We start from the raw sequence: 26319 nt of genomic DNA, 5'->3' as shown, positions 1-26319 counted from the left end.
CCAATAAAACTGTTGAGGGGAGGAATTTGGGAACAGGAGAAGGAGAAAAACATACTTTTTCCTTATACATCTTGTTGCTAGCCACAGGGGCCGAAGCCTGTAATCCTAGCTATTTGGGAAGCAGAGATCATTTTGGTCATGGTTCAAGGCCAGCTTAGTTAGACAAAAGGTTCATGAGACCCCATTTCTTTTTTTTTTTTTTTCATTTTTCTTTTATTATTCATATGTGCGTACAAGGCTTGGTTCATTTCTCCCCCCTGCCCCCACCCCCTCCCTTACCACCCACTCCACCCCCTCCCTCTCCCCCCCCATGAGACCCCATTTCAACAAATGGTTGGGTTTGGTGGCACATGCCTGTCATCTCAGCTACATAGGAAGCATAAATAGGAGGATCAAAGTCCAGGCCAGTCCAGGATAAAGTGAGATGCTGTCTCAAAAATAACCCATGCAGAAACGGTTGGGAGAGTGGCTCAAGCAGCCTAGCAAGTACAAGGTCTTGAGTTCATTCTATATTTTTAATTCAAATTTTATTTTTTCATTTTTATTGTATGTATTCGTTGTACAGGGGATATTTATTGTGACAATTCCTAATAGCCTTACACCCACACCATCTCTGCCCCCTTCCCTGCTTCACTTAAAGTAATTGCAAGAGGTTTTATTGTTCTATTTCATAGAGGTATATGAAGCCCATCAACTACATTCCCTCACCTTCATCTCCTCCATTCACCCACCCCCACAAGTACCCCCACACTGTACCTATTTTACAGTTCTGTCTTCATTTTTAATTCCAAAGTCGATGTTCAAAGGGTTTCTTCATGCATCCCAGCTGGGAATATGCTTTACTTTAAGAAGCTCAGCCCTCTCTGTTACTCTCCCTTACTCCTTGCTGTACTTTCTACACATATATGAATATGGAACATTTGAACCTGTTGAAATCACCATAAAAGGGGACTAAGGTAGAAAGGAGAATAATGGAGGAGATGAACCAATTCAGGGTATAATAAATATATACGTGGAAATGTCACAAGAAAACTCCCTATATAACCATCAAAAGCAAACAAAAATGTCTTTTTAAAAAATTTAGGCTAGAAAGGTAAAATGAGTCCTACCCAGTGGTTGGTATCCGTGGATGGGGGAGGGCATAAGAAAAGGGTGAAGGAAGGCCAATATGGTGTAAATATTATGTATTCATGTATGAAAATGGAACAATGAGACCTGCTGAAACTGCTCTAAGAGGTGGCAGGGGAGAGGTTTAAAGGAGAAAAATAGAGGAGGTAATTCTAACTAAAATATATTGTAAGCACTTTTGTAAATGTCATGCCATGGTACAATTATAATATGCTAATACTATGGTAATAAATAAATTTTAAAAAGAGAGAAGGTCACTTAATCAATACAGTACATGTTTTGCTGAACACCAGCACTGAACACTGGCAGACATTTACCCGGGTATGGGGAGAAAGTTGAGTGCGTAATCTGAGCAGAAGCTTTAACCTACGTGGAGGGAAAGCAGGAGGCATGCGGGAGTGGCGTTAGAACTTCTGTGTTCCCTGTACAATAATAGCACTGGCTTTTAGGAACCTCCTTTCCTAGCCAAAACAAAAGTGTTTACGTGTTTCTTGTCCCTTATCAGCATCAAGTTGGCAGAGTTTATTTTCTCACTTATTTATGTTTTTTATTTGTAGGCTTTTGTTTTATTTTTTTCTGCTGTTAAAAGGAATGCCATCACAAACATTCATGTCCATAGCTCCTGGTGTACATGTGTCAGAGTTTTCTGGGGTAGATACTAAGGACAGCCACCATGGGAAATAAACATACTGTTGATGTTAGAAAGAAAACAGTAAGGTAGTCAATTTCAACTTATGCTGAGCTGCTTAATTCTTTCTATTCATTAGGTGTCATTCTTCTAAATCAAAGTGTGTTTAATTCTAGTTCATCCAAATCTTCCCCAGTGAAAGCTTTCCATCAACAGGAACAGCATGGATGGCTTCATTCTCCGGCCCCTCCCATGTTTTCCAATTACAAATCACTTTTTCACCATTTTCAGCTGCACCTCCAGACTTCCCTTAATTTGTTTTCATCTTTATCTGAAGTGTATATGCTCAATCTTTCAAGACTGGCTACAGCGATGCCTGTCTCATCTACATCTCTTGGGATTTGTCATTGACAGACCAAATCTGTCATTTACACTCATGGAATCATCAGCCCCATCACCAGCTGTTGCCTGAGCATAACAGTTATTATCTGCTTCCTCCTCATTATCACCCACAGTTCAGGATGAAGGTCAAACACCTCCTGGCCCTGACCACTTCTGCTTCCCCTGCATTGAAGTCAACTTTCCTTCTTTCTGTATCTTGTTCAAGTTTATCAATCTTTCCTGTGTCTTCCAGGCAAGGAAATATTCTAGAGTGATCTAGGGAACATTTGGACCTGGACAGAATGCTCTCTTTCAACTAGATCTACTAATCCCATTTCATCTTTTTTCTCTTCTTTGTTTTTGTCTTCTTTGAACACAAATCCAGGAGAAGGGCATAGCAATACCTGCAATTATCAGACTCCCACCAGCTGTAGTTGCTATTTTCAATACTTTAAGGAAATGCTCACACACTATTTGAATATTTGGATTTTTTTTTCCACCTCACTATGCTACTTTATTCACTGTTTCTTCCAGATTTTTATCATCCCAATTATCTCCGGTATTTTTTCCAAGTTTTTCATTTCTCGCATCAATGTAAATGCTTGTCTCTTTCTCTCTCCAAAGTTAAGTCACAGGAGAATTCTACTCTCCTTTAATTCACTGTGCTTGTTTGAAGAATGTGCATACCATGGATTTGGGGCCTGCACCTTCACCATTTTTTGAGGAGCAGTTACAGGTTTAACAGTTCATTTGGCTCCTGCATGTCTTTCTCCTTGTCATCTTTCTTAGGTTTCTTCTCAGCATCTCTCTGTGCTACCTGATGGGCACTTTGGTGACTTACTTCACTAGTGCCAGTCTTTATAAACTTGTGTTGCTTTGCTCCTCTCTAGTTCTTTTGGACCAAAGGTTTTGTCTTCAATAATCTTGTTTTCCTCTGCCTTTTGCTGCCCCTGGCCTCTGCCTGTTTCTGGAGAGGCATGGCAGAGACAAGTGTCACCAGCCAGACTTAGGCACAGATTGATTCTGTGCAGGACCTGGCACCACCATGCCCTTGCCACTGCAGCAGCTGTTGTGACAGGCCGGTGTCTCAGGGCACAGAGCATTGTCAGAAGGTCTGGGTTTAAACAGAGTCAAAAAAAAAATAAGTGATTTGTAAAAACGTTTGCTTGAAAAGTTCTTACATAAGAAATCATTCCATATGCACAGGTCATAAACCTATTATTTTCCCTCATTCTAAAATTGTCTTGTCTTTCACATTCAAGTTCTTAATTCACATGCAATTATTATCTGTATTTAGTATGAGATAGAAAATAAGTAAATTAGTGGGTAAGCACTAATTTGCAGGTTAGCACAGTCTCAGGTCAGATTTTCTATAAGAAAGAGTCTGTTTCTAGGCTCTGTGCTCTGGTTCACTGTGCTTTTGTCTTTCCCTGCTCCAATACAATCTGCCTTGAAGCCTGTAGTTTCCTTGTTGTTCCTCGTTTTCAAGTAGAACAACTCCCCTCACTTTGCTTTTCTCCTCCAGGGTGCCTATGCTCTCCGTGACCATTTGCCTTTCGCAGGGACCGAGAGTCAGCTTGGTGAGGGCCATTTCTGTCTTTGTTGGGAACTTTGCTCTAATTGCGTTAAGTGTGTATGTTCATTTGGAGAAGAATGACATCATTTTGATATTATGTCCAATCTTTCTGTCTTATAAATGAGGCAGATAGGAAAGCAAAGTGTTAATGAAGTTTCCTGGATGAAATATTCCAAATCATTTCTTCACATTGCTGGATATTCTTCTTTTGTCACATGACCAGAAATGTATCCACACAGAAAATTCTTCTACACATTTTTCTCTTTGAGTATTCATGAACATGGTCATGAGTGGATATTGATTTATCATTTTTTTCTCAATGTCTTTCAGAGTAAATGGACTTAGCTATTTTCTGCTTTATTCATAGTTGCTTGATACTTTTGTTTTTAATGAGTATTTAACTGTTCATTTCTGATTTATAGAATAAAATTGATATTTGACTTTTAACCTTGAATCTAGTACTTTGGTCAACGGTGTTATTGATCCTAGTAAGTATCTGTGTATTATCTGGGTTTTTCTATGTAGGAATCATATTACTTGATAAATGTGCTTGTTTTCTTCAGTTATACTACTTATAACTTTTTGTTTGTTTGTTTGAGAGCTACCTAGTCTTGCTATGTTTCTCAGGCCAGCCTTGAACTCCCTATGTGACCTAAGGCTGTCCTCACATTTGCAATCCTCCTGTCTCATCCTCTGGGGAGCTGGAGCTGTAGCATGAACCACCATGGCTGGCCTCAACTTTTTCCTGTTTTTAATGTTTTTTTCTTATTCTTCTCAGTAGAAACTTTAACACAGCACTGAATGGAAGTGTCAATCCTTGCTTAGTCCTAAACTTTAAATGAATTGTTTTTGATATTTCACCATTAGGTATGATATGCCTTGTAGGGTTTCTGTGGACTCCTTGTATCAGTTGAAGGATGAGCCTTCTTATTCCTAACTTGTTGAAGGTTTGGGCTTGATTATTTTAATCATGAATGGATTTTTTACTTCTATTGAGGTTATTCTGTATTAAAAATATGTTGATCTATTAAAATGATCATTTGGCTTCTCCTTTTATAAGCTGAATTGGGTAAAATATTATTGCCAGTCATTACTTCTTCAGTAGAAAGTTCTGTACAGTACTCAACAATTTGGATGGGAATAGAGCTCCATATGAGAAAAATCCAGAAGTAGGACCAAGAGAAAAACACAGCAAATAGGAAATTGTTACATATGAGAAGAGCATTTGGAATCCTTGGCACTGATGGAAAACATGAGCCACCTGGACCCATGGGCCCTCTGAGAAAATAGAGACAGAAAGAAGAGATGGAAACTGTGTGACGGTCGAAAAGGGAAATTGATGGAAGGGAGATGCTATTAATTATGCTTCACTCAGAAGATGTTTCTTTTTCTCTCAGAAATAGAGAAATATAGGCAGTTAAACATGTACCAGATCACCATATTCAAAGGGACCCCACTATGTGAAGAGAAAAGTTTGAAAGTTAATGAAGAAATGTAGGATAGATATAAAGATTTGCTTCTTACATACAAGTTAATAAGCAGTGGAATCAATTAGCTCCAAGCATTTGCACTGATTCAGAAATGGCTGTACATGGTACCGAGTGCAGCTTAGAGCTAAACGAACCTGTATCTGCCTTAGTGTGCAGTCCCTGGACCAGGCATACTCTACTCTTCATCCCTTGCTGACTACAGGACCTTCATGTGAGCTTTGATGGATTTTGTTTGCCTTTCCCGTGAGACGTGTGTCTGTCTGTGTGTTGGGGGGGGGTGGGGCAGGATTCTCTCTGCTTTCCTTTTCTCCATTTCCCATGTTCTCTCACATATCATGTCTGTTTTAAATATTAAGTGTTTTGAAGATGGTCTTGACCTCTTTTTTGTTGTTGTGATTAAGTACAGAAAAGAGAAGTACCATAAATAGAAAAGGCCTGCATGTGGAATAGTTTAAAAGTTCTGTATGGGCCACGAGAGGGACCTCAGAAGGGGCCATTCCATCAGCCTCTTGCCTCTGCTTCCACTCCACCCTCCATGCAGATCAGATAGAGGAGGCAGCCCCAGGAGAGCAGAGGGATATGCACATGCAACCAATTGCTTTTTGTGCCTTTAGTAAAGTTCACGTTTGATTGCTTTTCCAGATTATGTAGATCCAGACATATTTTATGCAGTCATCCGGATCTTTTTCTCTGGGTAAGTAGAGTTCATTTGTTTTCCTGCATGAGGACTCTGTAGCATTTTCCAAGCTTATGAGAGGAGAAACAGCAGAACCTTCCTAGACTAAGGAGTTTACCAAGTGACCTTACTGGCAAAATAATTACCCAGATTCACTCTTGGGTGAAGGAGTGGGTGCCATCTGCATGGCACATGACATTAAGTTCAAAAGGATTGGCTTTAGGTCATCATATTAAATCCACTTGTATCCACTTTTCCTAGAATCCCATCTTGATGCCAGCCACATACCTCTATCACAACCATTCTCTCCCTTGCTGTTGAGGCAGGTGGAGAGATCATAGTAGCATAAAGTGTAAAAATGTTCTTCTAGTGTCCTGGAAGAGCTACTTGCTATGGTTTGCACCAATCCCTAACCCTGACCCCCCACCCCCAATTCAATTTTTGCAACCTTACCACCAGGGCAATGGTATTAGAAGGTTGAATATCTGGGAGGTGACTGTGTCATGAAAGCTCCACCCTTGTGAGTTGAATGGTACCAGTGTGTTTATATAAAAGCTAGAAAGGGCTGAGGATGTGACTCAGAGGTAGAGCACTTACCTAGCTTGTGTGAGATACTTACAAAAAAAGAAAGAAAGAAAAGTAAAAGAAATAATTCTGGAGAAAAATAGCTGGGCCCTCTTTTTCCCTTTTGCCTTCCATCCCTTCTGACCTGTGAGGACATAGCATTTAAGGATCCATCTGAAGCAAAGCCTGGCCTCTCATGGATTGAATCTGCCAGTGCCTTGATCTGGAACTTGCCTGCCTCTAGCACTGTGAGAAATAAATGTCTATTATTTGCAAATTACCCAGTTTAAGGTATTTTGCTGCATGGCAGCAGGAACTGCAGACCATTTTATGATGTTCCTAAATATTCTTCTTCTGTCATGTGGCTAGAAATTTCTCTAGATAGACAACTCTACTCTTGGATACACTTCTTCTCTTAAACACATTAGTAATCCCTATCTTGCCTTCCTACTCATTGACTCAGAGAATTAAGTGCTTTTAAATGTTTAAATGGTGAAAAGTGAAAGGTGGAGGCAGTGGCTGGATGAGGTGACAAGTGTGAAATAAATGTTGACAAGTATGCCATGCTGTGTTAGCTAGGTGATATCTGCAGGGCTGTCAACACGGACAATCTGAGCTGTCCCTGGACAGATCAAGAGACTTGCCAAATGCTAAAATCTACTAATGATCTGTCCCATTGGTATAAAAACAAACTGTATACAAAATATTTTCTCCAGATTGGATGGAATCCCAGGCACTTTGAGGGGAGTCCAGCTTGGGTGGAGAATCCTTGCTGTAGGATGAAGAGTGGAAGCAAGAAGGTTTCCAGAGAGTAACTTAGGAGTAATGGGCCTGTGACTTATGGAGGAAAAAGGAGGGGAAGGATCTTATGGTTTTCATCCTAATGTCCCCTAAAAGTCATGTATCGAATGCTTGGCTGCCAGCCTGAGGTACAATTGGGAAATTAGGTTATTGGAGGTGTGACCGTGAAGGGAATATTATTACCTTGGCCCCTCCTCTCTCTCTTGCTTCCCTGCCACCATGAGACGAACAGCTTGAACTTGTTCTCCCTTGCCATGATATTCTACCTGGCCATAGGTCCAAGAGACCATGGACTGAAGCCTTTGAAGTCATGAGCCAAAAGAAACCTCTTCTCCTTATAAGTTGATTATCCCAGGCATTTTGTCACAGGGGTGGAAAGCTGACTGGCATGAGAAGAAGTGAGTACAAATAGGGTTTGGAATTGATCTCAGAATTTGCATAATTTTGGTAAGTTGATGTAGGAGAATAAAAGGGCTTTGAGACTCTACATGAAGCTCATACTAGATATGGAAACAGACTAGAATGTAGAAAGCAAGGAATCCTGGCGTATCTCTTTAGTTTCTAAATTTGTATTCATTTTTCCAGTATTGTGTAACAAACTACCATATTTAGCAGCTATAAAAAATGTGGGGAGCCGACAGGTGTATTGAATAAGCCACGTGTTTGAGTTTGGCACAGCCCCAAACCGCAGAAGGGAGCAAGCATAGTTATGCCCAATGAATTGTATGCTTGAGTTAGCACAGTCTCAGCTGCAGAAGTGGGCAAGATGCAGTACAGCTGTTTTTTCCTAAGATGTTCACGTTCAGCGAGAAGCTGTCACAGGTTTCTCCTGTTCCCGAGGATTACAATGTTAAGCCCCTCTCCCCCGAGAAATGCCTCTCTACCTCATGTTGCCACTGTATATAATAAACTCCCTGGAGGTGAGGGAACACCTAGCCTACCTGGCTCAAGCTTTATGCATGTTTGGTCTTCTGTCTGCTGTCTTTCTCTGCAACTCCTGTTGCCCTCAGGTTTCTGTGCCAAACTCATGCAGGTCATGAGAAACCAACACACTTGTTATCTCACAGTTCTTAGATCCAAAGTCCAGGCAAGCTCAATTAGGTTCTTCCTTTAGGGTCTCAAAAGGCTGACGTCAGGAGATCTGATGGGCTGGGCACTGTGTGTGTGTCTGTGTAGTATATTTTGTGTATGTGTGTGTGTTTCTAGAACTGACGTCTGTGTTTCCTTATAGGCTGTCAGATGAGAGCTGCTCTCAGGCCTTGGAAGCCTCCCTGTGTGGCTCCCTATGCCTCGGCAATTGTGCTTCTGACTCTTCTAGTACTGCAAACCTCCCTGTTTTCTTTGCCACTGGCCGGGGAAAACTCTGCCTTGTAAATTTTGGCTCACCTAGATAACTCAAGGAGACTTCTGGCCTGAGGTCAGCTGATCAGTAACCTTAATTTTATCGGAAAACCCTCTTTGCCTTGCCCTCTGCCATGTCATATTGACAGGAACATTTCATGATATTAGCAGTCCTGGGAATTAGGATGGGAACCATTTTTAGAATATTTCCTACCACAGTGTCTTTCAAGGGAATAAATTAATTCTGCTTCTTTCTGTCAGAGGATCTGGTAAGGATAAACTGCATATTTTGAAAATCTTGTGATTAGACAGGTAGCAGAGGATGACTTTGTTTTCATTAAAATTAGTTCTAGGTCAGTGACATGTTTTATCTGTGGTCTACACAAATGAATCCCCTGTGTTTCCAGTCCACAAAATATTTCTCATGTAGCTATGTGACCAGTACCAAATCCTAAATGTGTTAATAACTGTACATGCTCAAAACCTCTGGAGTGCTAAGAATTCCCAAAAGAGTTGTCTTGAGAATGCACGTTTCCCCACTTCTCCTCTGTTTGCTTTATTATTTATTAACTTCTTTAAAAACATTTTCACTTAGGAGAGGTGAAAAATTTCATCTGTACATAAACATATTGCCTTTAGTTTCCATGCACATTAAATTTCTCAGGAAAGTTATCAGACCTTGTGGAAAAAATGTCATCTCAATTTTTTTCTGTTTAAGCTTCCTCTTTTCTTGGGGTCGCTAAAAATAAGCTATGAGAAAGATTAAAAATAACCCTGACTACAGAGATTTGAAGGAAATTAGTTTCTTCCCTACGTAAACAGTGGCTTGGCCTGCAAGGGCCCAAGTGTGATTCTGGAGAAAGGCAATTTCCCTTCCTCAGACCAGCTTGAGCTGGGGAGTGAGCGGGGAACAAGGAGCTTCAAAGCAGATGTTCTTCTTTTAGCCTTTGGGCTTTCATGCATGTGATTCCTCATGGCCTTCCATGTGACCTCAGCACATCCCCTCCAGCCTGGGGCACAAAGGAGACTGGCATATTTGATAGCTCCTTTAAGCAGGCCAGGTCCTTTCAAGAAACTCATATGGGTTTGCATATTCTGGACATATAATACGGATTTAAAGAATGCTATTTTTTTCATTCATTCATCAAATATCTAGTGAGTGCTTGTCTCCTACCTGGCACGGTTGTACATTCTGGGATAGAGAGGTAAAGCAAAAGGACAACTTTTCCTTATGGAGCCTGCATTTTAAAGACAGGGACACAAAATGAATTAATAAGCAAGTGAACCTAATGAGAGCAAACATCAGTGAGGTGCCATGGCTCACGCTTGTAATCCCAGCTACTCAGGAAACAGACATCAGTAAGACTGCAATTGGAGGCCAGCCCAGTCACAAAGTTTACCAGGGCTTCCTCTCAACCAACAAGCGGAGCATTGTGCTGCATATCTATTATCTCTCTTCTAACAGATCACTGTCTGAGGCTAGCTTTGGGCAAAAATGTGAGATCTTATCCAAAAATAACTACAAAGCCAAAAAGGTTGGGGGTGTGGCTTAAATGGTAGAGCAACTGCCTAGCAAGTATGAGGCCCTGGGTTCAAATCCCAGTGTCACACACATACAGAAAAACAAGCTCTTGCAAGATGTGTTATAAGAGGCAGTATGGGGACACGTCAAATAGGATGTAGAGCACTGGGGGAGGGAAACAACAAGATTGAGGAGGAAGAGGAGGCATTGGGAGATAGGTTTTAGGATATGTCCATTCTGGGGATACATTAAGTAAGTAGTTGTGCATTTGAGTCTGGAGTACAGCTATGGCTGTAAATTTGTAAATAGAAGATACTTGGGTTTTTTAGTGATTGCTTGGGAAGGGAGAGAAGTGAGAAGTCCAAGGTTGACCTATGAGAGTCAGATCAGTGGTCCAGGATGCAAAGGGGCTAGTGAAGGAGATTGAAATGGCTTCTTATCACCTTCAGGTCACAGAGAGAAATGCCAGCACACAGTGCTCCAGTGTGTTTGGGTCCACTTAGGAGCCAGTAGCAGTCATGTCTTCAACATTTTATTAGATGAGTCACAAGACTTCTTTGAGCCCATTTAGTTCTTCTAACAGTTACAGGGTATAGATACAAATTGGGGGAACTAAGGTTTGGAAGGATTTTGTCATTATGGATAAACAAAGACTCAAAGTAGTTAAATTTCCAGGACCAATTATTAAAGAATGATGGAACCAGAGCTTGAACTCTAAACTTGCATTTTTCTATCTTCCTCTGCCAAACAAACCCACCCTATAGATTTCTATTTTCACTAAGGGAAAGAATCTTCTCCTTCTATGGTTAAAAGTCAGCAAGTAATGAGAGGGGAAGCAGGAATTCCAACTCATTCGGAATAATACAAAAATGACTAATATTTATTATTCAATGGATAATATGTTTCAAGCTCTAGGCAAATGTTATTTTAATTAGTTATTGCAGGTAGATACTAATATTACTCAGATGAAGAAACTGAGGCTTGGAGAGGTTAATTCACTAAGGCTCACAGTCAGCAATAGCAAAGTGGAGATTAAATTGCATATCTGCCTGCTGAATGGAGCCCTTGCTCCTAATAGCCCCAGCCTGTCATGACCCTAGAGTGGGACTCTTTCCTTAGCTCTTGCCATGCGTCCGCCTCTCTTTCCATGCCTCATCTCCTTCCAGAAAGATAGCACCCCAACTGCTAAAGCCACTCTGCTGTTTATCCAGGGAAAACCCAGGAATAGCCAACCCCAAACAACTTCCAGAGAGATCAACCCACTCCTTGCAGCATCTTTGAAAAAGGTCTTGAATGCAACCAGAGTGGTCTGTTTGTGGCTTTTATGTATGAGTGTGTCAGGTGTCTCTTTTCTTGGGCAAAATGACATTTGGAATTTCAGGAAGAAGGTAAAACATCAATGCAATTCTGTTACTTCCATTGTAGGCACCAGGAAGTTAGCTTGCTACCAGACATAAAGGGAAAAGATTCTTTTCCTTAGTGAAAATAGAAAGATAGGCAATTATTAAGTTTGACATGCAAGTTCTAGTTCCATTGTTCTTTAATAATGAGACTCTGGAAACTTAACTACTTTGAGTCTTTGTTTATCTATAAAATGAGCTAAAAACATCTGCCCTGATCTAGTTCCAAGAGGTCAAATGAGAAAGTGAGTGTGCAGGGGTTTTATAAACTGCAAAGCACAGTGAGTGCAAATGTAACACACTCCCCTTGTCACTGTTTTTCTTACTATGAGGTTACCACCTACACTTATGACTCTTCAAGACTCTGGGAAAAGTCAGGCATGAGGAGGTTAGTCAATTAGATGGATGCAGAAAGAGAGGTACTGGGCAAACAAGGAAGAAAGGGCACGAAGGACGGAGAAGAGGAGCGCAGGGGAGAACAGCCATTTACTCTGAGCATGGATCCTGCCTGCAGCCCTGCTAAGATGCAGGGTTGTGCTGCACTTTCTTTGTCGCTACCCTTATTAGCCACCAGCAGCACCAATGCCTGCTGTCAACAAAACATTTGATAAAGGAATTCTCACAAAGACGGGATATCTCGCACCCACAGTTTAATGCAACACTGTGACGATTACCATCGTTTCAGAGAAGAGCAAAACTGTGCTTGTGTGAGGTGTGTGTGTGTGTGTGTGTGTGTGTGTGTGTGCATTTGTAAAATTGTACTTCTGGAGTTGCAAGTATGAGATCATTGAGGTTGAGATTAGCAGAGGAAGAGAAGATTTGTCAACAGTCTCTGAACTGTCTTGCCGATCAGAACGAATGGCTTTGTTAGAACTGATCTTTCCCACTTAGTATGTCATGGAACCAATGCCAAAGCTTCCTCCCTAAGTAGTCCTTACTTCTCTGAAAGAGTCCTTGAAACAGGGACGAGAAGGGATGTGGTATTGTGGAGCATAGTGCAGCTGAGGTCAAAGTGATGCTGCAGTACATACCTGTGGAGACTCCCAGGCCTTGCTCTACACATATCACTGACACCATGGTCACTTTTGTGTTTGCTGTCAATTTCCACATTCGAGAATATACTGTTCATTCCTAGTGCCCATTCTCTCTGCCTTTCACTCCTGATTAGATGGAAAGACAACCCGGCAATGTCTGCAGGACTCATATATGAAGGAGTCTCCACGGAGCCCCTGAAATACTCTGGAGGGAGTGCAGCTCAGAGCTCGGTGCTCCACGCCTTCGATGAGCTCTTGGGTATTCATCACACCAAGGAAAGTGGTAAGCCAGACATTTGCTCTTTCTTTTTTTCTCAAGAGGAGAGTGAGGAAGAACAGGGAGGGTTTCTTTATAATCAACTGATAAAACCAAGCATAAATTAAAATGGCATAAAGTATGTATTTCCCTAAATCAACCAGGGCATGCCTGCCACATGTTATTGTGTCAAATCAATTAATATCAGAGAACCAGATCTCAGCAGAAGCTTGGATTTCATTTTCAAATCTGAAACATTCCTACATATTCCAGCTGTCCCCTGTAATTTTGGTTTGGATCCTTAGGCTGTTGCTTCCTTTTTCTAAAACAGGGGAGAGATGGGGAATTTGAAGACTATGAAATTATGTTGCTGAGACTGGAGCCAGCTGGTAATGGACCTGAGCTCCTCCACTAATGTCCTTCCCCATAAAATGGTACAACTTTCAGCCAAATCCATTTGGACTAGAGAGGGAGGGTCTGTTATTTTGGAAGTTTGAAATTGCTTATTTCTTTGCCTGCCAGTATCAAGCTGTGTATTTAACAGCTGCAAAAAAGCACTTCACACTATAAAGGTTTCAAGTTGCATTAGAAAAAAAAATGACTAGAACTTTGTGCCAGAGTCTAGTTTCTTCCACAAAGTTGGTTCTCTAGGACAATGATAACTTCATGTGTTTTTTTGAGTTTGGTGGTGCTGAAGATTGATTTACTACAATGTAATATTAAACATATAATGAATTTCCTATAAATATCGATTCATTTGATTTTCAAACAACTTCGCTTCAAGAGGTTATTATTAAAACAGTTGCTCCTTCTTTATCTTTCTGTTTTTGTGCACAGTGTAACTTTTATCTTCCCTTGCAATCCCTCTAAAAGAAAGCACTTAGAGAACAAAACTCCTTGTCAGCTTGTGGTTTGTGTCTTTCATTTGTAGGTTCCCCTCACAGTGACTGCAGTGAGAAGCTAGATGGCTTTGTTCACATTTGGCCAATGGTTTATACACCAACTGGTCGATGTATTTCTGCCTCACTTATCTGGGATGCGCTTCCTTCTTTTTCTCTTCCTCATTGCCTGTCAAAAGTCAGAAAGACACAGTTGAGTGTTAGGTGTCTATAAACAAACAACCAGCAAGTAGGTTGAGTTAGGACATCAGCAACAGTTTCTGGTACCTTCGTGTCTGGAGCAGAGGCAAACTCCTGTATTTTTGTGTGGAGCTCAGTTGTTCTTCTGGGTTGCTTCTTTCAGCTGCCTTTCTGTACAGGATGAGGGACTACATGCCTCCTTCCCATAAGGCCTTCATAGAAGAAATCCACTCAGCCCCTTCTCTGAGGGACCACATCCTGTCCTCCGGCCATGGCCACTGCCTGACAGCCTACAACCAGTGCGTGGAGGCCCTGGCAGAGCTACGCAGCTATCACATCACCGTGGTGACCAAATACCTCATCACAGCTGCAGCCAAAGCAAGGAGCAGAAGGCCAACCCACCTCCCCAGGCCACCTCAAGCTTTAGAAGACATAGGCACAGGAGGCAGTGCCATCCTGAGCTTCCTGAAGAGTGTCAGGGATAAGACTTTAGAGGCAATCCTGAAACCAAGCGGTTAGGACACCTTCTCTCTGGCAAAGCAGAGCCCACCATGGAGGGCTGGAGAATGAGGATCAGGGTCGGCGTGGAATCCTCCAAAAGGGACCTCAACCCTCTTTATATGTCTGCTCTACAAAACACCATATTCTCCTCTGCTGACAAGCTGTTGTCCTCACACAGCAGAGTTTATGATGCTAGAAATGTTCCTGCCGTACTTGGTCACCACCTAACAAGCTCACAGCTATGGACACTTCCCCATGCAGAGTCCCACAGAGGAGAAGATGTATCCTGTCTTCTTTGCCAAGTGATAGAAAACCAGACTAAGTTTCAAAAACTAAATAAAATTGTCCATTGACAGATTACCTTATTGGTTCCTTACATTCTTCCTTCCTTCTTCCCTCCCTCCAGTTCCTCCCTTCATCCCTCTTATCTCTTTCTCTTTCTTTCTTTCTTCCCCACCCCCCTCCTTCATCTTACTGTGTAGCTTGACATCCTCCTGCCTCAACTTCCTGGAGGCTGGGATTACAGATGTCACCACACCTGGCCTGTTGATTCCTTTACAGAACAAATTCACTTAACAATTCCTTAAGTTCCTCTTAAGCTCTTGCTGGGAGAATTAGAACAGGGATTTCTGTGACCCCAGGCTGGCCCTCTTCTCCCTGTGTGTGGTGAATGTGGTGGCAGGAGATTGGGGAAGCTCCAGAGAGCTATGTAGAGGAGAGGATGTGACAATGAAGACCTGGAAGTCCCAGTGTGAGAAAGGGAGTTAATGGTAAGGGAACTGATGAGACTTTTCTACATGGGACATAGATTTGCAAATTTTGTCTTGATTCCCTTCTTTATTTTTAGAAGAATTAAAAAAATCCTGACACTGGAAGTCTATACTTATAAAATTAATTAATTGATCCTTTAAAAGTAAATGATCCAAAGGGGAATAATAGTAAACCTGATGTTCAGTGTATAAGTAGATGTAACTTATTATTCTCTCAGTTTCTATCTCAAAGTTTCATTCTACCTGACAATAGAAAAACAGAAAACTTTAATCTTGCTAGTTTAGAATAAACTCCATTAATTTAAAGTTATCCCCACTTTACACTCACGCACCCACACAAGCATGCGTGCACAGACACAGCCCTGAGATAGAATCTATCCCAGCCTCTTGAGAAGCCCTCCTGCTGTAGACTCTGGTTGGGTGGAACTGGCAGCATGTCCCATCCTGTGAGAAAGATAATTCAGACTCTTCAGCCATTGGTTGTCAAAGTCCTATTATGCCATTGCAAAACCATTCGACTCTTCCCTACATTTTCTGGGGTATTTGGAGGCCATAGGAGCAGCTGAGGGCATCTATCCAGTGCCCACAGCAACAATCTCCGCTCTTCTGCCTGGGGCAGAGAGTTCTGTACTCTGTCAACTCTCTGAGCATTTGGTAAAAAGACACGGAGCAAGTCTGGCACTGGACACAGCCAGCGGGCTGTGTTTCATGTTCCCTAGGCTTGGTCTGGCAAAGACAGGGAGGCGCACATGACAGGACCTAGATACACTCAAACATGCTCTCCTCTGTGTCTGTCATTGTCCCTTCTCCTTCTAATTCGGTGGCCAAGGGGAAACAAAGGGTCTGGTGGTATCCTATCTGCTTATTGTTCAGGTCAGAGTCTCAGCTCTAAATAACTCAGACTGTCAGAATCCCAAAACCGTTTTTTCTCTACATCCTGTCCTTGTCCTATGTGTGAAAAGTCTCTTTTCAAGTTTCAAAAATATGAGCATGAATGTCTTTATTTCTCTTTGCTCTGAGATCAACAAGGCCAGACAATGCCACATGTGTCATGGGCCAATGAAGTAGACTGGGTAGGGAAGAGGACAGAAGCCTGGTGGTTAAGGATTCACATGGCCGTCCCTCCCCTCTGTCATTCTTAAGTGCAAAAATTTAAATGACCTTTAAGATAGGACCTGGGTTGGATTCTGACTTTCCTATTTTTTTTTAAAAAACAACATGGCTTTCAATTGGTTCCAGAAAGTCACTAATTCTCAGTTTCCTATTTCTTATACAATCGAGATGATCGGGTCTCAAAGCAGATACAAAAAACAGAAAGGATAACTATCAAAGGAAATATATCAATACAAGTTTAGTGGCTTGTGAAGTGGAGCTCATAGGATAGTATACCTATCAGCCCAGAGAACACAGTGTATTCCTCATATATCTGGGATCCACAGAGACTGCAGAACAATGACGAGACCCTTTATCACTTGGGGATGCTGGAAAGCAGAAAGTGACAAAAGCATGGGGTGAAAAGAGCTGAAAACCCCAGCTTTGTCACATAGTACACTGACTGACACTAACTTTTGGGAGCCGTGATTTACTTCATCGTGAGAGAAGGAATATTTCCTAATTACTGGGGGAAGCTAGACAGATGCTGTTCAGCCCACAATGTCTCTGGAAACCCATGGAAGTTGGAATGTGCTGAGTATACCTACTGGACATCCCAGCTCAACAGCACTTGAGAGAGGCTCACACTGCACATGGCTAGCCTGGGAGAAAAATAACACTCAGTCTGGTTTCTATTGGATGTCTATTGTTTTCACACCATTGTAAAAGCAAAAAAGTCCTAAGTTGGGGCACATCTGCATGTGGAAGAAGGAGCTAAGTGGATTATGACAATGTTTCATCTATGTGTCCCTCATTGGAGAGACCCTGGCCTAGGGCTTCCTGTGAGCCAGAAAACAAGCAGGAACTGGGTGTCTGTCTCTTCCATATGTGGTGCAGATAAGGAGCAATGCAACCCCACAACAAGCAACAAAGTGGGATGGAACTGGATGTTTCTGGTAATCACATAGGCGTGTGGTGAGCAATAGTGAGAACTAAAGGAGAAATGTCATACTCATAATCCATGCCTATGCTGAACTGGGTCCATCCTACCTGGTTTCCTGGCAGTGAATCAAGTTCACTGAGACCATAGAGCTTGACACAGAGGTTTCTATAAATATTGAATCTGGGCACAACTCGACAGACTCAATGGAGTGGGAAGAGGCGTGTGCTAAGCTTGTGTTTCAGAGCCTTCAGAATGCATTTGTGTGCTCATTGCTGATAAACCTTAGACACAAGCGTGGGGCCAATGCAGACAGCCTTTATCTTGTTTGCCTATGAAAACAGTCAATTGATGGATGTAGTTCATGTGTCAAGAGGTGATCCCTTGGGTAGAGAGTTCCATTTTCAGCTTTATGGTATGACAGCAGAGTTCCATGTAGAAGTGAATATGCTGTTTTCAAGATTTGCAGGAACAAAGAGCATGCACACTAGTGAAAAACGGCTATGTAATGGTGGAAATAATTTGTGATGATGATGGTGGTAGTGATGAAGGGACCCTACTCAAGCCTGAAGAAGTGGCAGTGTGGATTCAAGTCCTGGTATGGATGGTTTAGATGCTTATTTATAGTACAACTTGTTTAACTTGCACCACATTTCTAAGTCATAGTTACCACGTATGGAAATGAGGATAATAGCTACCTCATCAGGGCTTCCATGATGTGTGCTCTGCAAGCCCTCTCTAGTGTCTAATGCATCACAACTGCTCAATAATTCAGAATCAATTAACTCCAGGACTGAATGGGAGAGAGGGGAGGTCTACAAGTTCTTCCCCTCAGAAAATGATTTTGTTATTGTCAGGAGCCTGTCAGAGATGGAAGCATAATGGTTTCTTCCTGTCTTAGGGAGTTTGTATCTTGGATTGGTGCACAAGGTCAGTCTACAAGTAGCTGGAATTGGTGCTGCTTATGGGTTTGATCTGAAGCTTCACAAATTTATCCTTACATATGGATCTCTCCTTCAATGGTCATATATTTTTGAGATTCCTTGATTAGAGTCTTATATTTATTAGTGAGAGTTCTCCAGAAAATCGAAACCATGTAGTGAGAGAGAGAGTCCAAAGTTGGGGGAGCCTGGCAAGCTAGAGACCCAGGGAAGAGCTGATGTTAAGCTCATCTGCTCAAGTCCAAAGGCCATCTGTTAGCAGAATTCCTAGTTCCTAGGCTGGATTTTGTTCTATTAAGACCTTCAATTGATTGGAAGAGACTCATCCACATTGGGAAGGTAGTAATCTGTCGTGCTAAAAGTCCATCAATTTGAATGCCAATCTCACCAAAAACAAAAAACCCATCATCACAGACACATACCACATAATGTTTGACCAAATATATCTGTCTGCTGAGGCCCAGTGAAGTTCAAACATGAAATCAATCATTAAAGCCTCCTAAAGAACCCAAATCAGGGTAAAATAGGGCTTCTGGCACATGCTGTCCCTCCACTCTCCAGACAAAAGAGTCCTCCATTCATAGTGCCAGAGCAATCATAAGAGGGGTGGAGAGTGTGGCTGTAACCAAAGAGATTCCAGGCTTTGGCCATAGGTTGGATCGAAACACCTGAGAGAAACATGGGGGTGTGGCCTAGGGAACTTTGTTCACCACTAAAGGCACTGTGTGCCAGGTGACCCATGTGGAATGAAGGTATTGCCTCTTTTTAAATTTTTTGTGTTGCTGGGGATCAAACCCAGGGCTTTGAGCAAGCTAGGCAAGTGCTCTATCATTGAACTACACCCCTGACCCTGAAAATACCCTCTTAGTAACAAAAAAGACTCTCCTGTCAGGTTGGCAATGTGGGTTGAACGTTCACATGGAGAGGAAAGAAGGGCCCTGAAGGCCTAGATCTTGCACACGAGATTCACCTTTGCCAGGGCCACGCCACTTATCCCTGCTGCTGCCTTCGAAGGACACTGGTTCATTTTAGGTTGTGCCGAAGTCCTAGGGTTAGTTTGGCAATGTTAAAGAGACCTTAGTAAAAACTCAGAATGACTATAAACGCAAGTAAACAAAGAATAGTAAAGAAATAACAGCCAAGTAACATGGCTAACATGTGTTGCCCACTCTGTAGTGCTCATGGCCCTGCATTGACCTGACTCCTGAGCTAACTCTGGCTGGGTGGTCCCCTCAAAAAGGGACACAAAGGTACTCACACTGTGTGAAGTCAAGACAGTGCAGCTCATAGAACAAGTTCCCTTTCCCTCATTGCTGGGCTGAAAGTCATTTTTCGATATATACAAACCAGGGTTAAAATCGAAATAAAATGAGTCCCTTTTAAAAAAGAGAGCAAAAAGGGAAAAAGAAGAAAGAGGGAGGGAGGGAAGACACTATCTTAGAAAACCATAAGACACTGTTCAGTTGAGATCTGGACTATAAAACTTCCTGTACCTACATATCTATTATTCCCTCCAGGACAATGAACTTTACCCATCAAGTTTGTGCTGCATTTCGTTCTGCACAGACATTCTGTTTGCTTTGTTAATGGCAGACATGCTCTTCTTTCTGTTTGCACATTGCACGCTACACTTAATAAAGAAGTGGGGTAGCACCGCTTTCTGAGACGCCACTGCTCGTTCATCTTTACAGTTCAGCATCTGCTTCCTGGTAACATTAAAAATCTGCTCTTGAATGTGAGCATCACCAAAACCTAAATGAATTTCTCTGCAGTCATTTCCTTTATAAACTCACAAATCTGTAGCCCATGCTTCTGTGGCAGCTGTATAGATATCAAGCCAAATTCTATCGTGCATTTACCTTTAATTGTCCATAAACAGATTTGTTACTTCTTAAAGGAACCATTGTGAGGTTTCACCTTCAGGGCTTGGAAGCCATGAGCTCAGGCCCCTGGGACTCACTCTGCCCCTTGCAGGGCCAGAGAGACTCTCCAACATTTCAGAGAACCAGCAGGGGACACAACTGTAGCAGACAGAAATTTAAAATAATAATAATAATATAATCATGCACACACATGCTAGTATTTTATCATTAAAATATGCAAAACACGCATCTACCTGAAATTGCATTATATTCTGCATTACTTTTCTGTGGCATTTAAAACTAATAATTAGCCAATTAACAGCGACAACTAGTAGTAACTAATAGTGGGACAAATTAAACAGATAATATGTGATTGTAATTGTTCTCATCTTAGCTATATAAACTTAAAGAATTTAAAAATCATGATCACAATATTCACAAGGAGAAAATTAATTCATAATATCTCAATACAGCAGTTAAAACACTGCAAAGTCAGAGAATGAGAGAGAGAGAGAGAGAGAGAGAGAGAGACAGAGAGAGAGACTGTCATGTCACTCAGAGTGAACAACAGGTGATCCACGTTGGGGGCCATACATCAGCAATCAGAGGGAGAAACCAGTGGCATTGACTAGGCAAGATGGACAACCTATGCCATATCCATTCAGTACTGGAAACAGTGTCACCTTTGGTCTCTATTTAGGAGAGGGAAGCCAATTTATAGACTTTATAATTTTTCTTGAATCTTTTGACCTAAGATTGAAAATTGGGGCTTTAGCACTCTGATAAATGGTCTCCCTCATCACAGGACTTTCAGTGCTGAGGTCAGGACAGATGCAGACAAAAGAGTTTGGGTGCCCTAATCACCTTTGATGAGTTCACATCACCTCTACAACCTTATGCTCTGGATATGGGGAATCCCAGAATTCTTGGCAACAGTGGTCTTCTCCTGTGTTTGCTATGACTGTGGCCATGGTGGTGTTGGCCAGTGGGTGTGGGAGGAGGGGCTCTTTGCAGGGGTGCAGAAGGACCTCAGCCCGGTGACTAGGATATCCACAGGCAAGAAAGAGCAGTCCTGGAATTACACAGTGGAGTTGGATCCGGGTGGGAAGCTGGACCAGAGACCAGCTGTCTCCATGTTTGACATGAAATTCTAAGGAGCTGGAGAATTGTATATTTTTGTTTTTTAGCTGTTCTGGGGATCTGAACCCAGGGCTTCACACATGCTAAGCAAGCACAGTGGCTACACCCCTAATCCCAAGAGAAATTATCTTCTTTTATTTTTGGCAGTACTGGGCTTTGAACGCAGGGCCTTGTGCTTGCTAGGCAGGTGCTCTAACACTTGGGCCATGGCCCCAGCACTTTATATTATTTTTCAGAAGGGGTATCACTTTTTGCCCAAGGCCAGACCTGGGCCCTGATCTTCCTACCTGTGCCTCCCACGTTGTAAGAATTACAAGTCTATACCACCATACCCAGCTTGTTTGTTGAGATAGGGTCTTGCTAACTTTTTGGTGGGGCTGACCTCAAACAGTGATCCTCCGAATCTCTGCCTCGCTCACAGGTGGAGTTACAGGTATGAACCACCACACCCAGCCTATTTTATTCTTTTTAACATTGTTTTCTTCGTGGTGCTAGGGCTCAAATTCAGGGCCTCAGCACGCTAAGTAGACACTCCAGAGTTGAGTGTCTGAGCTATCTGAGCCTGTAGTCTGAGAACTTTAACAGGCTGCTAGACTGATCTGTAACTGTCAAATGGTGTGCTGGTGCCTATGATGTCCATTTGTACTGTGACCCCAGGGAAATGGTTCTGTTGCTTGCATTTAGTGTTTGCTTATAGGACCTGTCAGTGACCACAAGAGGGCAGTAGCGACCTGTAATACTCAGCATGGAGCATCAAGGAAGCTACAGATTTCCTAGTTCATCTCTTAAGCCAAGTGTTTTCATATTTTTAAGAAATATCTCTTTCTCCACAGGAGCACTGGAAGGCACTGAGAAACTATGGCACCCAGGGTCCTGCCTTCACACAGAACCACATTAAATCAGTCCAGATGAACCTCTCTGGGTTCAAAAGCAAATGACACTTGTAACGGTTAACAGAACTGTGTAGTTTATGTTTTGTATGTTTTTCTTCATTTAAAAGAAAAAATATTAATAATTTTTCTGTAACTGGAGAGGTTTTCTTCATCCTCCCTCCCTGACCATTGTTATCTGAGGATCTTCTTGTCAAAGGAGCTTAAATGGAGACAAATTGTGAGAAGACTGGTAACAGGATTAAGGATTGAAAAGAAAGATGGCATAAATAGTCACACAGGAAAAACCACGTCATCGCCTTGGGCTTTGAGAGGTTAGCTGGGATTTTGTCTACAAGAAAAGACAAATATTACCACTGGAATTAAATGTCTTTCTCCTCATTGCCCCTACCTCACCCCTACTTAATGATGGTATGTGACCCATGTAGAATGAGATCTCTTTCTCTTACTGTTCTCCCCCTCCCCCAAGTGTCATGCCTTCAGTGACAATATGTGGCCCTCATGGATCGCTGACTGTGCGGAGGGCCAGAGGTGCATTCCACGAGCAGGTAAGACCATCCACCTATAAATGCTCTATGATGGAGTCACTAAAGTCAGACTCAGGCTCCGGGTGAGGCTGAGGCAGCATGGTGGTCACCTAGTCTGCTCATTGCCACCACGTCTAACTTTCTTTTAAAATTCCAAGCAAACATACAAGAACAAGCTGAAAGCGCGCCCATTTTATCATTTCTCTGTCCATCCATACAATGGAAATAAAAACAACTAATCTAGGTATGCACTGCTCGATGCCCTGCAGCCCCATGAGGAAAGCCAGTTTGACGGTAGCCTTTGCAACACAGAGTACGAAGCCCACTGAGATCTACTTACAGCAGCTTTTCTGTCTGCAGCTCTTGCCTGGCTACCATTCCAGTTCTTCCATCTGACACATTTGTAACCTCTTTGATGTGGATGTAACAATCATAATGACGGTGACAGTGCTGGGTATTCTGGGAGTATTAGAGTGCACGGAAAACATTCAGATGCCGTCTGTGCAGCAAGTGTTACCTACTGGTGGCCAGGATTGTTGGATACACTGTTGGAGTGTGAAGGAATGCTTGCTTCCTAAGTCCAAAGCAGAGAGTCGTCCAAGAGACTCAGACTTCCCCTGAAAGAAAAGCTATGGCCAAATAACCTCAAAGAAAGGTCTTGGAAAAATTAAGAGATTTCTATAGAATTGCATTCACATTTTTGATGGAAATGTTTCTCTAACACTACATGATCACTGTCATGTTGTTCACTGTAGAAGAACTTCTCCAATGCCACTCCAAAGTTCCAAAGGATGTTAATCATCTCCTCTTAAGATCAAATTAAAATCATGTCAGTTGTGTCATGGGACAATGTTCCTGGGAGGAGCTGGTGATGCTGGTGCCCGGATGTAGCTCAGTGCTAGACAGTTTGCCCAGTATGCGAGACGCCCTGGGCTCCATCCCCAGCACCACCAACCAAATGGGACCAAACAGCCCTGGACATACTCTAGAATTTGGAAAACCAGTATGAGGGTCCTAGAGCTAGATTTCAAGGATTCTGCAGAGGGAAGTGATGTCCTGGGTGTCTTCTGCCTGCCAGGACTGGCTGAACTGGAAAGTACAGGAAGTTTAGCTCTCCCGTTTCAATTGTTATATCACCCAACTTGCTGTTGTCTCTTCTGTAAGAACAGTATTGTATATTATAAAAGAGAATTTTGGTTTTCCCTTCATGCTTAAAAATATCAGGGTAGAATGATGGCTCCAAAGTGTCATTAATGACTTAAGTTGCTTTCTGTCTTCCCAGACATCCTCAGGCGGTTTCTTCTACCCATGATTTAAGAAGGCTACTTAAGCTCCAGCCTTTACATCTCCTTTCCAGGCCATGGGAAGAATAGTAAGAAAAAGGAAACCTTCTCTCTTTTGGAAAGACTTCCAAAAAATTCTCTACGTATCTTTTGCTTTCTTTGGCTATATCTCAGTCTTGTGGTCATGCTCAGAGTTTGTTTCTGTAGGTTGAGTTGCAACATGAAAATTCTCTTTTCTACCAAGTTCTCAGGTGATGTCATTACTAGGCAAAGTTTGAGGGCCTTTGGTTTGTGGTGCTTCCTTCTTCTGCTTGTTAACAAGAGTGTGGTGAGTAATTACCCATAATTCAGAAAGCGCTTTGCTTTCTCCAGACAGAAAGCTTGGATGGTTTATCTTCATGTGAGAGTAAAGCATGGGTTATTTTGACTGCCACGTACCCGTCTGTGCCCAAAGACACACAGAAAAATGTTTGCATATATTATTAAAAGAAATATTTCATCACTGTATTTCAGAAAAAGAATAAATTAATAGGATTTGAGCCCTAGCACTGCAAAACATACAAGTAAAAGAATTGGAAAACAAATTCAGGTTTTAGAAAAAAAGGCAATGAAGTTGTTAAGTGATGGACCTAGCAAAAATTCAAGACAGGGAAGGAAATGGTTGGTTTTCTCAAAATGGGAACATCCCAAATCCATGTTGACTTTGATTCTATGGAAGGAAGATTCATCTTGGGACTTCAATGGAAACTAACTTGGTGTACTCATTAAATGATGCTGAAATTGATGGGCACAGTCTCCCTTCAAAGGTCAAGTGGTAGGGCATCTACCTGGCAAGTGCGAGGCTCTGGGTTTAGTCCCCAGCACCGACCCTCTTCAACCCAAAAGAGTTAGTGAAAAGAGCTACAGACCTGGAAAACGTTTCACAAAAATCAGAATCCTTCTGCAAATAAGCATAAATTGTATGACTAAGGTTTTGTGGACCTTCTATATGCCTGCCCAGCCATGGAGCCTCAGTTTCTTCATCTGTGGTGAATGTTCTGGACTGGACAGTCTCTAGGGACTTGTTTTTCCTAATATCCCCTGGTTCACTTGCCAGTGTACCTGTTGTGTTCTCCTGCTGAGTGCACAGGTATTGGTTCCCTGCAGTATTGACTGTAGTTATCCTTACCTTGACCACTTCTTAGCTGTTGAGGCTGGCTCTGCCTATTTGCATCAAACACACGCAATGTTTACAGCAAATAGCCATGCCTTAACAAATGAATTTATCCAAGAGTCCAGGCAAGGTGGCCCACACCTATAATCCCAGCTACTTGGCAGGCAAAGATGGAGGAGGATGCCAATTCAAGCCCAAATAGGGCTAAAAGTTAGTGATACCTGGCATGAGGGTTGGGAATTGCTGGCCTGTCATTCCAGCAATGCAGGAAGCACAAATAGGAGGATTGAGGTCCAGACAACTACAGCATAAACATAAGACCCTATTCAAAAAATAACTAAAACAAAACAGGGCTGGGGACATGGCTCAAGTGGTAGAGGACTTGCCTGACTCTGAGTTCAAACCCCAATACCAAAAAAAAAGGGGAATTTACTCACAAAACATATCACCTCCCTTACCCGAATCTCCTATCCTGTGGCCATCACTATAGCCCTTACTATTCCACACAATGTCACAGCCTGTTTGAGGTGGTTTTTGCTATTTTTAATCATGTTGTCATAATTCTTCCTAATTTATGATCAACTAAGTCGATGTAATCTTGTAGGGAGAGCCCAATGCCCTTGCAGCTTCCCCCCCCCCCCCCCGCCGGTCTTCCCTGATGATCCACAAATCCTTGACTGCTCAGCCCAGATCTCGCCTGCAGGGGGCTCTGACTCTTCCTGCCCCACCCCAAGCTGTGGACGTATGGCCATAGCTGCACTTATCTCATAATGACCTGTTTATATAACTGCTTCCGCCACAGGCTGTAAGTTCCATGAAGTTACCCTGCACCCCCATGCTTGGCACAGGCACACTTTACTTTTGGAGGGAAGGAAGACGTTAGTAAGCTAAGCAGAGAAGTGCATGGAGAGAACTCATCTGAGGTCCAGTCAGCAGTGTAAACATTGCTTCCAACTTCTGGCATAGGTGGGCGGTGGGGAGAACCGCCTTATCAAAAAAATAAGTCTGCTTGTCTGTAGAGAATCTGCAGCCTCAGGCAAATGCCCTTGGGGGTCTTTGCCTCAACCCATGTTCCCTTTTTGGCAGTACTGGGGTTTGAACTCAGGGCCTCACGCTTTCTAGGCAGGTGCTCCTTCATTTGAGCATGCCCTAAGTCCTCAACCCATTTTATACCGGTAACGTTTTCTTTAGATTTACATCAAGCTTTGAGCACTGAGAGCTGCAGCATGGGCAGCGTGCCCAGAGTGTATTATAACAATAGCAGACACATAGAGTTGATGAAATGCTTCGTCTGTGTTATCTCACCTAGCTTTCAGCACAGCCTGGAAAGGTGAGCCTGCTCTT

The 26319-nt window shown here is 42.4% G+C and overlaps 1 protein-coding gene and 1 pseudogene across 2 annotated transcripts in view; one reads left to right on the top strand and one right to left on the bottom strand.

Annotated features, from left to right (window-relative positions):
• Window positions 1–14737, top strand: part of Ido2 (indoleamine 2,3-dioxygenase 2) — a 51005-nt gene extending 36268 nt beyond the window's left edge. For both annotated transcript variants that reach the window (XM_020182487.2, XM_074054615.1), the window contains exons 8-10: window positions 5846–5897; window positions 12676–12824; window positions 14040–14737. In XM_020182487.2, the coding sequence (XP_020038076.2) occupies window positions 5846–5897; window positions 12676–12824; window positions 14040–14395 (557 nt within the window). In that variant the 3' untranslated portion in view covers window positions 14396–14737. The remainder of the gene's footprint in view (window positions 1–5845; window positions 5898–12675; window positions 12825–14039) is intronic.
• Window positions 1912–3116, bottom strand: LOC109698343 (zinc finger CCCH domain-containing protein 15 pseudogene; annotated as a pseudogene).
• Window positions 14738–26319: the final 11582 nt, after the last annotated feature.

Source organism: Castor canadensis, chromosome 14 (genome assembly GCF_047511655.1).
Source record: "Castor canadensis chromosome 14, mCasCan1.hap1v2, whole genome shotgun sequence".
Classification (NCBI taxonomy): Eukaryota; Metazoa; Chordata; class Mammalia; order Rodentia; family Castoridae; genus Castor; species Castor canadensis.
This window is presented reverse-complemented; position numbering and strand designations above follow the sequence as displayed.